This window comes from Gouania willdenowi, chromosome 5 (assembly GCF_900634775.1).
Source record: "Gouania willdenowi chromosome 5, fGouWil2.1, whole genome shotgun sequence".
NCBI classification, from domain to species: Eukaryota; Metazoa; Chordata; class Actinopteri; order Blenniiformes; family Gobiesocidae; genus Gouania; species Gouania willdenowi.
This window is the reverse complement of record NC_041048.1, coordinates 18,286,653-18,300,272: the sequence shown is the minus strand read 5'-3', so window position 1 is coordinate 18,300,272 and position 13,620 is coordinate 18,286,653. Positions and strand designations below refer to the sequence as shown.

Here is a 13,620-nt window from a genome sequence, read left to right as displayed (position 1 = left end):
AGAAAACACATTTTCTAAATATATAACATGGCGAAAATTGCGTTGACAGACGGATGTTGTTTTGAACGTACCGGAAACCGAGGGACGGTGTCACACACAAATCCTTCCCGGTCAACATGGCTTTCACGACCCTTGTTCGCTCTCTCCTTCACAGGCCTCACGGCTTGGTTTTCTGCAGGGCATCTCCGTTCATCTCCAGGTACTGTTGGTCACACCATGGTGGGCTGGTACAGTAGATATTCTCTCTTTATTTTTATTTTATTACAAAGCTCTGAGTTTAGTATCAATGCATGCCTACACAGCTACTTTCTGTAATGTAAGGCTCAATTAGTAATGTTTCACTAAAAATCTATTTTTACATGAGTTTATAATAATCAGTTCGTTTTAATTTGTGCAGGATCTGTTATACAAAACCTTTTCAGAGAAGAAAGATTAATGGAATTTGGTCTTGACTTCCGTTCAAATCTCAAAGGTTGAATTCAGGAGGATTCATATATGTTCTTAAAAGAAGAAACACATTTTTTCAAACAAAAAAACAATTTGACATAAGATAATACAAAAGTATGTTAACTTGTGCTGCAATTAAAAAAAAGGGGGGGGGGGGGGAAACTTCACATACTATTAGTGAGGTAAACACTAGCGCTGCACGATATTGGGTGGGAAACGAAATTTCTGATTTTTTTTTTTTTTTTTTTTAACCCTGCGATATATATTGCGATATGAAAAAATACAGTAATTTTCCCCATGTGACTTGAATTGCACTTTCTGTTATGCTGAACTGCTGTTTTCTTGTGGGACCATTAACCTGCATCCATCTCGTGTTAGTAAATCAGTGAGTGCATCACTCTGCCCACAACGACCAAAGCTTGTTTTTGAACTTTCGGTTCACGCTTTCACTGGATGTTTCACTGGATGTGCAGTATTTGTGTGTGTTAAAACATTGTAGGACGCACAAAGTGACTATTGCACACACGTACATTGCGATAACGATGCTTAAACGATATGTTGTGCAGCCATAGTGAACAAAGCCATGGCAGTAATAAACAATAAAACAAATCAACGCCAAGGTCACTAAAACTAAAATGACAAAAAAACAAGACAAATTTGATATTGAAGAGTAACTAAACCCCTGCTTTCTGCTGACCTGTCACTAGGGGGAATCTCAAAAGGTGCCTTGATTATGGGCGTTAGTCCTGACACAGTAAGACACACCCACTCACAGCGCACAGTAACATCTATGGTGGCCTAGTGGTTAAGGACGCTGGGCTTGCCGGTTGCCGGAGGGTTGCCGGTTCAAGCCTCACCTGGGCCATCACTGTGGGATGTTGAGCAAGTCCCTTAACCCCGGCTCCCCAGGCGCCGCAAAAATGGCTGCCCACTGCTCCTCAGGGATGGGTTAAATGCAGAGGACAAATGTACTAACATTACATGGCCAATTAAAGGCGTCTGTGATCAAATATTACAATCCCCACGTAAAGCTGCACCCAACACGACACACACTATCACTGGCGTTCCAGCCTCTGTTCAAGGCTCTGCAGAGGCTGTAACGCTGCTTACACACACACACGACAAGAACGTCCGCGCACATGCAGAGACAGATGGGAATACACACAAGATGTGTCTGTAAATACACACATAGCTTGATGAACCCTCTGATTATTGTAGAATCAGCAATTTATAGAAGCACAGAGTCAAAAACCTCGAAATTCAGTTGTAATAGCCGGCATTCAACCCTTAAGGCCAATAACTCTGACATTTTACAACTAAATCCAAAATGAAAATACTTTTACTAAAATGTTAAAAGTTGGACTCGGATCAAACAGCAGCACTACTTAATACCCAAATACATATGTATTCAGCAGAAAAGAGTGGGATTGGGGTTTAGTTACTTTTTAAGTTAGAAAACAAATAGATGTAGAATAGGATTTTTAAAAGCATAAAGCAACAAATAAACTACAATACAACATTTTATGTGTTCAAATGGTTCTGCAGCTCATTATAACACCTGAGCAGTGCTGCACTGTTTGTTCAGAATGGGTAATATTCAGTTAGATTTCAGACCAGCTGTTTCTCAGAGTGGTGCTGTCTTCCTTCGATGGCATTTTCTTTTCTTTTTACTTTTATTATGTTGGAGTGTACAGACATTTTTAAACTATGGTGCATTTCATTATGACTTCAGTAATGCAAATGCCCCAAACAATGCTTTTGGCGAATTGTCTTGTCAGTTTGTTTATGTTGAAACTTTGGCTTTTAAACTGTTTGGGTTTTTTTTAATTCTTTTTTGTAATGTAGAGCATACAACGGAAGATGTTGCACACCTAGTTTTTGTTGACTCTGTTTTTTATACCTGACTCAAGTTCGACTGAGATGAAATGAAAACAAAGGAATAATGACTTAAGATGAATACCATTTTATCACATTACAAACTAGGTTATAGTCTTTTATTATTTAAAAAGATAAAGACATGTCATTACCTATTAAGTAATATTGCACTGGGAAATATTTAAACTCTGACCAATCCTTGTATTAGTATAAATAATAGAAGTGTGCTCACACGCCTTGTTTTTGTTTTTTTTTCTGCAGCCCGTTTCTGTCCCGCGGTCACAGATTGGATCCCAGTGATGACGAGGCGTATCAGAAGACCTCAGTGTCCATCATGCAAAAGGAGCCCGGGGGAGGGGCCATGATCTACACCTACAGTCCTACAGGTTTCAACATAGATGGGAACAAGGTGTTTGGACCCTGTGCTCTTTTGCCTCCTGCTATTCTTCAGTGGAATGTAAGAGTAAAACATCTCGTCTGGTGCTTCGTATGTTTTCAGTTTGAACAAATGTCTAACAATATAATTGTTTCTAAATGTCTTTTTCTGTAGATCAGCAGTTATAAAGACATCACAGAGGAGAGTGTTTCACTCTTTCACATGGTTGAACCAAAAATAGGTACTAACGAAAGTACAGCAGACAGTTACTGACTGTTTCACACTATTACAGTATCATGGAAGGGTTGGAGCAGTTATAAAATATTACATTTTTTTTTCTATTTTATACGTATTATCTATGGGGAGAGATTTGTCAAAAAAATATCCACAATTTTCACATGTATTTTTCAGATTCTTCACATGCGTAATTTGTGTGTCGATGACGCTTCGGAAAACACTTGCAAATCTGAAAAACGTGAACATCTTAAAAAAACGTGAAAATTTAAAAAATGTGAACATCTAAAAAACATGTCAAACTCTGAAAAACATGTGAAAATTAAAAAACAAACAAAAAAAAAAACACGTGAAAATCTGAAAAAACACATGTAAAAATAAGAAAAACAAATGAACATCCAAAGAATGCATGTGAACATCTACAAAACACGAGAAAAATACAAGGAAATCTGAAATAAATTTAAAAAAAAAAAAAAAATGTAAAAATTGTGGATATATTTTTGAGACAAATCTCTCCCAATTATTATCAGATGAGCTTGGTTTACATTCAATATCTATAGCATTTGTTAGACTTTTTATCCGTTGAGTTTTAAGCTAGCCGTTGATGCATATCTAACCAAGTTAGATCTACTACATGACTGTAGCCTGTTTAGCTGGTGAAATGTATTAGGTTGTAGCAGGTCGTGGAGCACATAATGGATTAGGAATCACTCCATGAAGTTTGACAAACTTGGGGAACTTTGCACAAAGCTAGAAAACATGAATTTTCAACTAATCCGTGGATTTCTGCCGATTTTATTTCAAATTTATTGGTGTAATTAAAATGATCTTGCGTCAAGTCAATCTCGCATTGTGTTTTCCGCGGACAACAGTAACAGCGCGTTTGTTAACGGATCGGCGTCATCAACATGAAGGAACTAAAGGTCGTAGCATTTAACTTCACAGATTTATGGCGGTCACAGTAAAAGTAAAAAAAAAAAACAGGACAAAGAGACAGCCAAAGTACTTGGACAGTATCTGAAACAATCAGACGTGGCTGGTAAAGCTTTTTGTGTTTATTGTAATGACTAGATTAACGATAGTTTCCATGGATGTGTTGGATTGCTGGATCATACATGAAAATTGAAAAAACATGCGTAAAAAGTACTAGAAACCTCACGTGCTGAGGCTAAAGGAATGTTTAAGGAGTGAGAGATGCTGCATGGCAAGCACAGTACAAGGAATTAAAGAGGAAGGCAGTGCAAATGATGAGGGAACTTTCTGCAAAGGGGAACAAACTAGTAAAATCGCAAATTATGAATTGTAAAATCTGTGGCTAGATAACATTTGTTAAAGTAAAGATTATGATAATCAGTGTAAAGTATTGGAGAAAACAGTGGCCATACCAAGTATCATTTTCTAAATAGTAAGCAAGTTTTGACACTTAATTGGATATTTTTGGCTTATTTGAAGTCTTTTCTGTTCCATAATATCACTTTAAATAGGGTGTAAATTACTGAAAAGTTATTTCCCTTTCCATCTACACATTTCAGTTAAAAACACTTTACTCTCTTTTCCTCTGGGTTTGTGTAGAGATCCTCGTGCTCGGCACTGGTGCACGCCTGGAACGAATCAACCCCTCAGTCTTTGCTCTTCTCAAACGTAAAGGCATCAGCATAGAAGTTCAGGACACTGTACGTATTATTCCCAGTCTGTCTTTTATTTCCCTCGTATGTTTTTTTTAAAGAAGAATGAGAGGATTTTATTCATTTAATTGTTTTCAAATCTTTGTTCACAGCCCAACGCCTGTGCCACCTTCAATTTCCTGATAAGCGAGCGGAGAATAGCGGCTGCTGGTTTGATTCCTCCTGTCCCCAGCTTAGCCTTGGAAGTGGCACATTGACGAGTAGTGACATCAGCAGAGGACGAAACAGACGGATGTGACGGATTGGTGCGCACTCTTAAAAGGAAAGTTACGTTAGATATGAGCTTTACAGATTCAAATATTCAAAGACGCTGCTGATGCACAGACTAGTTGGCTAGCAGCTGTGTTTCTCTCCACTCTGAGCACACGCACACAAATACCATCAAGCAAGAACATAAGTCTTTTGTGTATAAGATGTAATATGCTACTGAAGAGCATGCTTCATTGTTATATTGTGTTTTGTTGCAATAAATATTTATTTGATACATCTTGGCTTTCTGTATGTTTTATTTCAGTAATGTAACACAAAGCATTTCCAGCATCAGAATGCCCGTGACAAAGATAAGCCTCTTTACTCCTCGTCCTCCAGCAGCGCAGCAGTCAACACATGACATCATTCAGCAGCTTTGTCCTCACACATAAGACCAAATCCTCTGCACTTCACAGGTTCTTATCATCTGCCTGACCGCTTAGTGCCCAGCAGCTTTAAAAACGTCTCATACTTACAGTCAAGCAATCGCAATATATTTCAATAATGAAAACAGGTAACCAGCATCAGGGTTTGGGTCAATTTAGTATAATTGTAATCAAGTAAGTAAATAATTACAATTATGGTGTAATTGTAATTACAATTGAAAACATCTGTTGCTTTTGCAAATAGAATTGGAATTGAGTTCAAGGCAAGTTTTTTTTTTTTTTTTTTCCTCCTGGTTTTTCACTGCTTTCTTAAACTGGACGTTTTTCCCCTCACCTCTCCTCCAGTTTTTTCATCCCTTTTTCGCCTAAATATGAGGGTGCCACAAATGCTCCGGATGTGTTCTTTTGCTGCAACTACCAAGTCAAATTCCTTGTATTGTTCTAAACTGTACCTGGCCAATAAAACTGATTCTGATGTAAAAACTACAATTTAATTAAAATGTAAACCTGGGAAATTATGGTACAGTTCTAAGTCTTACACATATAGGTTCACGTTTTCCCATTACATTTCAGTTCTCTTGAGGATCATTTTATCTTTTTTTTTTTTTAAATTGCAATCTAGGGGTATAGTGACAGAAAAAATGGCTCAGATGCCCACACCAAAAATATTAATACCAATATTTGTATGGATAAGGAAGCCTAACAAGGTAACAAAGTGATGAGAAACCAATTAGATGATAATTACATTTTTTGTGTATTTTACAGCTGATTTAAAACATGGGTCAAAACTATCATTAGAGATGCTAACCTACTGTAAGAGGAAGGTTACGTTTTATGGGCTTTTTTTATTAAAGGCTCAGTAAGTGTGATTAATTGTAATTGACTTTCCCTGGAAAAATTATAATTGTGATTGGAAAAAAATGCTGGTCAACGTGATCATAATTGAGTTGTAATTTAACATGGATAATTGAAGATGTAATTGTAATTGAAAAATGTAATTGACCCTAACCCTGACCAGCATTCACTAATGTAAAGTATCGTCTACATTATTTTCACTCTAGGAAAGTTATACATCTATTATTGTTCATAGATGTGGTATATCTTGTTTTTAACTGTTAGTCTTCGTCAGAGTTGTGCGACTGGTGTCGTGAGCTTCCGAAGCTGAGCTCATCTCCTGTTAGACGTCGATACATGTCTTTGATGTCCTCGCATTCAGCCTCAAAGTGATTCGTGGCGTCATAGGATCGAGACACAAATATCTAAATGGGAATGAGGGAGAACATAAAAGTCACTAAAACAAATCCCCTAACCCTGCTTTAATATTGAAGTTCATCTCAGGTCATAGAGTTACTTGTTGTAGATTTACTTTATGATTATGAGCAACCTTCAATCTTGTATTTAGGCTCATTTCAGTTGATATTGTGTTTCAAATGTGTCATTTTACCATCCACATGCACCAGTGGCTGTAATTTGACACCATCTTCTTTATTGGCTGAACCTGATCAATGGGTCATTCCATATCATTTGAACATTTGAACAAGGATTTTCAATATTCACGAGTGGTGAAATAGCCCATAAGTTGTGGTCCAACATAAAAACGAAAAAGTCGCAACAAGAAAAAAAAGGTTTTATATCCCAAGATAAAGTAATCTTTATCCTATAACTTATAACAAATCAGATTTTTTCTTACATTCCCACAAGCAGTTATGGGCCAATTAAAATAAGGGGTTTTTTTAAAAAATAAGTTTTTTTGTTATTTCAAGAGGCTGTCACCCAAAAACCAATGCATATATGTGACTAATCATTAGTGATTTGAACAGTCTATGTACACAGCTCAAAGCTGATCAAATTACATGGAGCTGAGGCATATGCAAAGTTGTTCACTGAAGGCCAGAACATGTTCGAGCCTGAAATGGCAACAGTCGTTTTTCCATTGTTGAGGGACTGGCATGTCCACCAGAAAGGATGTATAGCAGTTATATTTGTATATTCCCAAAGAGTAGGTGGAGATGTATTGCGATTCCAAATTTTAGTTCCCTATGTGATGTAGTTCCTGAGATATTGGAAGCTAAAAATGGGAGAGAAAAAAAATAAAGACAAAAATCGACACTTCACTAAATTGGTAATATCTCAAAAAGTATTAATCTGATCAAACTAAACATTTACAGTGTGCTTATTGAATAATCATAGAACCATTTTTTTGAGACCGTGAGTCGTTTGTTGAAATGACATGGAATGACCCGAGACCCAATATAAATCAATAACATGGTGACCTAATGTTTGTTATGCTAAGCTTTATATTTAAAAGATCCACAATGATACTCTTAATTTGGGGAAAATTAGATATGTGATGGAGAGTCAGGAAAGGAAGTTCTATCAGATTTGAAGGCCTTTTTTAAAACGTTTTGATCATTCATCAACACTGGTTCAACACTAATTTTAAACTGACAATGGCTGATGCATATTAATCTATTTTGTTACTTTGTTCTCTGTATAAGATGTGGTAAATGTACGTACATTTGGCTTATACCTTTGTATTTTGTGCTCTTTTTTTTTTTTTTTTTTTTTTTTTTTTTTTTTCTTTTCTCTATGTGACAATGAGTTTTAAGATGTTCCAGTGTGATGGGTCTATGTTTTAATGTTTTTCTGAAAATTCAATAAATGTATTAAACACTAAAAGATCCATAATGACAAATTACTCATTCACTTCTTATTGTTTCATCCATCTCTGTGTTATATATGTAACACAAGATCTGAGAAGTAGAAAAAACATCCTGTGCTTTGAAAGAGCTTTCTCTTTACCTGACTCTTTTTTCCATCTTCATTAGGAGCCATTAGGTTGCTAATTGACACGATCCTGTGAACAAATAAAATAAAGAAGCCTCTAGTCACTGCTATTTAAGAAAATAATTGATGAATCGACCTCATTTTATCACAAACTTCTGCATGATGGGTTCAAGGAGCTCCAGCCCTGGCTGCACTTCTTTTTCTGGATTGTTGGTTTCCACAGTCGTGCTGACTGTGGCGATGTACATCCCCTCTGAGGCCACGTTGTGGGTGAAGGACACTACAGAGATGTAGATGTCTGCATTGACAGAACAGGAGGAAATGATTAACAAGAGGATTCGGGTTGAACGTCAGCGTGTCATTGGCTGTGCACCTGATTTTCGACTGAGTTGTGTTTGAGGGATGATGATCTGACAGGAGTTGGCCTCATGAGTGCTTTTAACTGGATGGTTTAATAAGCAAATCACCCGCACCACACGCCCCACCTTTCTGACCCTGTTGGGAACGTAGCTGGGGTCACAGATTAACTGTTTGCAGTGGAGCAGCTGTTGGGGGGGAAATACAGATTAGCGAGTGTTGGACTTTTGTTTTAATCAGGAAACCTCTGCTGTACCTTCCCCTCGGATCTCACAGCTGTGACTTTGCCATTGTCCATCACTATCTCCTCCACAGCTCTGTTCAGCAGGAAGGTTCCCCCATATGTTGCACTCAGTCTGACACAGAAAAGACTCTTCATGATACAAACATAATTATCTCCACTGATCTACCTGCTGCGAAAAGACAGCCTGTGTTGCGTGTTCACACCAGCCCAAACATGGTGGACTTTCCAGGCAAACACTTGGGTTTGCCTGGGTCCCGCTTGGGTTCTTTCTGTGTGGAATTTGCATGTTCTCCCCATGCTTGCAAGTTTTTTTTTTTTTTTTGAATGGGAGTGTGGATTGTAAAAAGTTGGGCGATATATCATGTGACAAAATATTGCGATGTTAAAACTTTAAAAGATGTATCGAGTGGTACTGCGAGAGGAGGGAGGAGGTAAAAAAAAATTAAAAATCGACACGACCTACTCCACACCAGATTGTTATGGTTTGTTTTTATTTTTTACATTCCTATTCAGTGAAACGGTTATATCTAAAATATCATGTCATCAACTCAATGTATCATTCCACTTCTTTTGAATAAGCAAGTCAGAAGATCTACCTGTATACTGTATAGCTAGACCTGAGTTTGAGAAATTAATTTAGGACATTTTAGAAAGGTTTCAAAAACATGCCCAGTCGCCATTTCTGAATTTATGCTTCTTACTAAAATTGCTGCAGCTCCATTAGCATGCTAATAAGTAACACTAACTAGCTCCACAGTATCAATCTCAGACTCCCAACTAGTCTGTTTCAGAACTGAATATGCCTGTTGATGAGAGATGAACATCTAGTCCCGTTGCCTCAACTAAGACACCAGAATTAATACTTAAATCAACCTTAAATGCATGTTTTTGGACCATACAGGAAAGAATACATGGAAACAAAAGAAAGAACGTGCAAACTCCCCACAGAAATGTCCTAGGTGCTTCTGGAGGTACTATCAAATGTGTCACCTATATCTATATCTCTGTATAGTTTGAGTTTAACCTGGCAAATCCTTGTGGCAGTTCCCCCAGTCCATACACAGGGTAGAGATACGGACTGGTTTTGCCACGAGACAAAGACTCGACATAGAGTCGGATCCGTTTAATGGTGTCCACACAAGGTTGGTCGAGGTAACTGAAAAAGAACAGACGCCAGGGAAGAGAGTTTCAGATCATCTGCAAAAGTTTATTGTTGTTTCACTTAACAGTAGGAGAGCTGAACTAACCTCTCACTGCTGTGTAAGGCGATGGCATGACCTATGAACTCTATAACATTCAGTCCCAGGTCAAAGTGTGCAAACAAATCCCGAGTGGTTGTTTTGTGAGGATCCATATCTTGATAGGTGCATGGGTTTCTGATGTCGAAGTTCAGGACGTAGAGCAGCAACTTCTTGAACCTCCTCTTGTCAAAAATGCCCATCAGATCTGCAAACATCTCCCATCTCGGTATGAGAAGTATTTCCACACTATGTTACGTATTGTCTTTGTTTATCACCTGAATTGTGAGCATCTTCTTCAGTGGCTGGGACTTCATGAAGCCTCCCTGCTTTGTACACATAGCTGCCTTCAACAACTTTGAAGTCCAGATAGCGAGTCACCTCAGTGTGCACCAGAACCTTCAGCAGCTGATCTGATGAACACACAGAACCACAGATAATTGTTCATTTACTCTTAACACTGCTTCACAAACACTTTTAGTGAAACTCCATTTGATTCTCACCAGTGGCAAGAAAGAATTTAGGTACAAGGTCGATTCTCCACTCTTTTCCACAACCCATCAACTTTTTAGGAACTGGGAGCTTCAACTTGTTGAACAACTGTAAACAAATAAACATCTCAAATCAACAATGCGGCCATGCGTTTCAACAGTAGGAACCTGATGATCTAAAAACACACCTCCTCCAGTGGAGAAATTGATCCTCCTGCTCCACCATAGTAAGGATTCACATCAATATGAAGAACCCTTTTCCCACTTTGAGACATTAAACTAGAGAGGACACATTCCTGAAAGAGAGACACCAGTGCTCTGTGATGACGGCTTTTGACCATTTTAAATAGTTCAGGTACATCTGTACAGATGGAACATGCTGTACTTTTAAAGAAATAATGAACATATCTGGCAACATACAAAATAACTTGTTATACACGTGAGCAACACGTACCTTTGTTATGCTTGTGTTAAAATGACCGTTCACTTCACACTTTCATTATGAAAGTGTGTATAAATGTTACAGGCTTTTATTTTGGTAGCTCATAGCGGAACAGGAAGTGTAGATCCTAGAAACACTATTTTAATGGGGAAGACGCTCTCAGAAAACTAGAAACATTTTGGATTAAAAAAAAAAAAACAACAACAAGAAAATGACAGATGTATGTAGCTGGAATAAAAAAAAGTTATTTTGTCATTTATTAGGTTCCATTGTTTGTCATTAGATACTTTAATCTTAAAAGGGTCTTTTATAAATTTGGTTATGAACTTCTTTTTAAATGTTTATATGGTGTTGCTAACTTTGATCTAAGTATCCTTTTGATAAAGAAGGGCTTTTATATAGTTTTATATAGGTCTATAGTCCAAAACTATGATACTATTCTACATTTGACATTCACTGGACCTGCAGAATAATGTTTGCATGGTGAACAATATCGATCCCAGGTCACGCAAAGATGGAGAAGGCCAAGCAAACTCAGGATACGTCTTCAGTTTATCAAATCAATTCAAATGTATTTCTGTGGCACCAAATACAAGTCATCACATGGCACGCATCCTTACTGTTTGTTTTACTGCCTTTACATATCAGTCTGAAATATGTCTCCTCGTTGCTCTAATGTCAAACTAATTTCAGCATGCTCTCTGAACAAGCTTCATATGTGTGCGCTGCAGATATCATTTTTCCATGACCTATATTTGCTAAATGACTGTAAATTATGTATGTTTAGGCTAAATGCCAACAGACATCACTTGGATCTATACTTAATCATAGTGTTGCTCTTTCTGGATTTCTGTTTGAAGATCCAACTCGTGTGCTGCTGTCCTCACATGCAACCATCTGCATACATAAATATATTCTTACCTTAATCCCAGTTCCCAGCACTATGATGTCAAACTCCTGCATCCTCAGCGTTTTCCACAGCTTTGTTAGGTGCCTGGATGTTCCAGGGTGTGCCTGTGTAGAGAGATACAAACAGCTGTGATGCTCTGGGACAGTTATTGCTTTGTGGTCCCTTTTTAGAATAATCCTCTTACGGACAAGCCAATTAATACTGTGTGTATCTGTGTGAGTGTGGAGTTCAGGTGATGAAGATAACCCACTCATGAATTCAGTTATGAAGAGAAGAACGAATGAATGTGGAAAGTGTCACATATGGTGATATATAAGGAGCAAATCCTAGTGTGTGTGGGAATGCAGCAGTATTACGACCATGCTTTATGGCAGCGTAAACCAGGAAGTAAAAGGTACTGGAAGTGAACACGCGTGTTAACAGCTGTATTTTAAGAGTGAGCAGCATAATAAAGATGTGTTGTAAAAGCAAACCCGCCTCGGTTCATCTTACAGAAAGCATTGTGGGTCAATGGTTAGCAATTTAGTCTCACAGCAAGAAGAAGACGTAGTCTCGATTCCACCTGGGACATTTCTTTGCAAAGTTTGCATGTTTTTTCCCCAGGTTCGCGTGGGTTTCTTTGAGCGGGTCATTCTAGAATTGGAGGACATTTGAGCTTAAAAAATGTTTGAAAAATAAGCCTTCTCTTTTTCAGGTTTCTGTTATGTAATCATCATTGATAGGTATTAGACTATGAAAAGGTTCATCAGCTCAGCTCAGGGGTCATATGCATAATTTATATTACATGTTAGTTGTTATTTGTCTTTGGTGCAACCCTGTTACCAACATTCAGATACTTAGAAAAAAAAAAACATTGATTAATAAAAAAATCTTTTTTTTTAAAATAAATAGAATTCCTTTACCATTAGGCACAGAAAAAAACATTCGAACTGAAGAACCATTGTATTTCAGAAATGACTTGATTTATATGAAAATGTAGGTAATTTTTCAAATCTTTCTCAATTTTTCAATATTGGAATGTTTCACTTTATATATTCCAGTATTTATTTTCTAATATATTATGCATACAATTACCTAAACTCTTAAGGTCAATAGGTGAAATTCTTGTGAGCGCAGAAATTAAATTTTGTGGATATTTTTTTTTTTTTATTAAAATGATGTGGTAACAACAGGGTTGAAACTAAAGTAGCAGGGTTGTGTAATGACACAAGGTTGAATAGTTGCACTAGTTTTGATCATTATCCAAACACGAAAATGTCATTTGACTTTTATTGAGCATTTTCTGTCAGCAGTTTCAGGAATGTTCATGCCTGTATTCCTTCCTCTCATAACAGCAGGTTTTTCTATCTTCATTCATTGTCTGATCTGCTTGTTTTCTGCAGCTTGTACTTCTACATGATTTTGCGGATTATTTTACAGAGCCTAATATATAACAAATTGTTTATCTTCAATAGTTATAGTCACTAAAAAAAACTAAATTCCAATAATGTAGGACATTACAGCAGGTTTAGATCAGACAAATTTAGCGTTATTATAGAATATGTTTTAACTAATTTAGTAAAGGTAATGTAAATGTAAAAAACAGGGCTTTGCCTATATATATATATATATATATATATATATGGTTTAAAATGAATTAAAATCTTAAAAGTTTAACGTTTTATTATACACATTACTTTTATTAAATTTAACGCTATAAAGCAGAATCCTGACCCAAAACCAGCTCTTGTAATTAAATCCTCATTAAATTCAGGTGTGTTATTAATAAATGCATTAATAAACACCGGATCACAGCGTTCAAATACCAAATAACCGCAAAATAAAACCAGATTGCGACCCGATTTCCTACAAAAACACTATTACCCACAATGCTCTAGTCTAAAAGATTTCCGGCTCGTG

The 13,620-nt window shown here is 37.0% G+C and overlaps 2 protein-coding genes across 2 annotated transcripts; one reads left to right on the top strand and one right to left on the bottom strand.

Moving 5' to 3' along the window:
• Positions 1–56: 56 nt before the first annotated feature.
• Positions 57–5,103, top strand: ndufaf3 (NADH:ubiquinone oxidoreductase complex assembly factor). Its single transcript, XM_028447299.1, has 5 exons — positions 57–199; positions 2,584–2,779; positions 2,873–2,939; positions 4,505–4,605; positions 4,710–5,103. Exons 1-5 carry the CDS (start codon positions 117–119, stop codon positions 4,812–4,814), a joined length of 552 nt encoding a protein of 183 aa, XP_028303100.1. The 5' UTR covers positions 57–116; the 3' UTR covers positions 4,815–5,103.
• A 1,264-nt stretch (positions 5,104–6,367) lies between these two features.
• On the bottom strand, positions 6,368–11,819 carry LOC114463287 (rab GDP dissociation inhibitor beta). The gene is made up of 11 exons (XM_028446759.1): positions 11,733–11,819; positions 10,558–10,665; positions 10,382–10,478; positions 10,157–10,291; positions 9,888–10,086; positions 9,665–9,796; positions 8,653–8,752; positions 8,413–8,584; positions 8,193–8,337; positions 8,055–8,109; positions 6,368–6,511 (listed from the first exon to the last, which is right to left on the bottom strand). Exons 1-11 carry the CDS (start codon positions 11,772–11,774, stop codon positions 6,368–6,370), a joined length of 1,329 nt encoding a protein of 442 aa, XP_028302560.1. The 5' UTR covers positions 11,775–11,819.
• Between the last annotated feature and the right edge of the window lie 1,801 nt (positions 11,820–13,620).

Excerpts from the sequence above, each read along its gene's own strand:
- ndufaf3 (XM_028447299.1), top strand. The coding sequence starts at position 117 with ATGGCTTTCACGACCCTTGTTCGCTCTCTCCTTCACAGGCCTCACGGC. Across the intron at positions 200-2,583 it reads GCATCTCCGTTCATCTCCAG|CCCGTTTCTGTCCCGCGGTC; the intron begins GTACTGTTGGTC and ends TTTTTTCTGCAG. Across the intron at positions 2,780-2,872 it reads CTGCTATTCTTCAGTGGAAT|ATCAGCAGTTATAAAGACAT; the intron begins GTAAGAGTAAAA and ends CTTTTTCTGTAG.
- LOC114463287 (XM_028446759.1), bottom strand. The coding sequence starts at position 11,774 with ATGCAGGAGTTTGACATCATAGTGCTGGGAACTGGGATTAAG. Across the intron at positions 10,292-10,381 it reads TAAATTCTTTCTTGCCACTG|ATCAGCTGCTGAAGGTTCTG; the intron begins GTGAGAATCAAA and ends TGTGTTCATCAG. Across the intron at positions 10,087-10,156 it reads AGAAGATGCTCACAATTCAG|ATCTGATGGGCATTTTTGAC; the intron begins GTGATAAACAAA and ends AGATGTTTGCAG.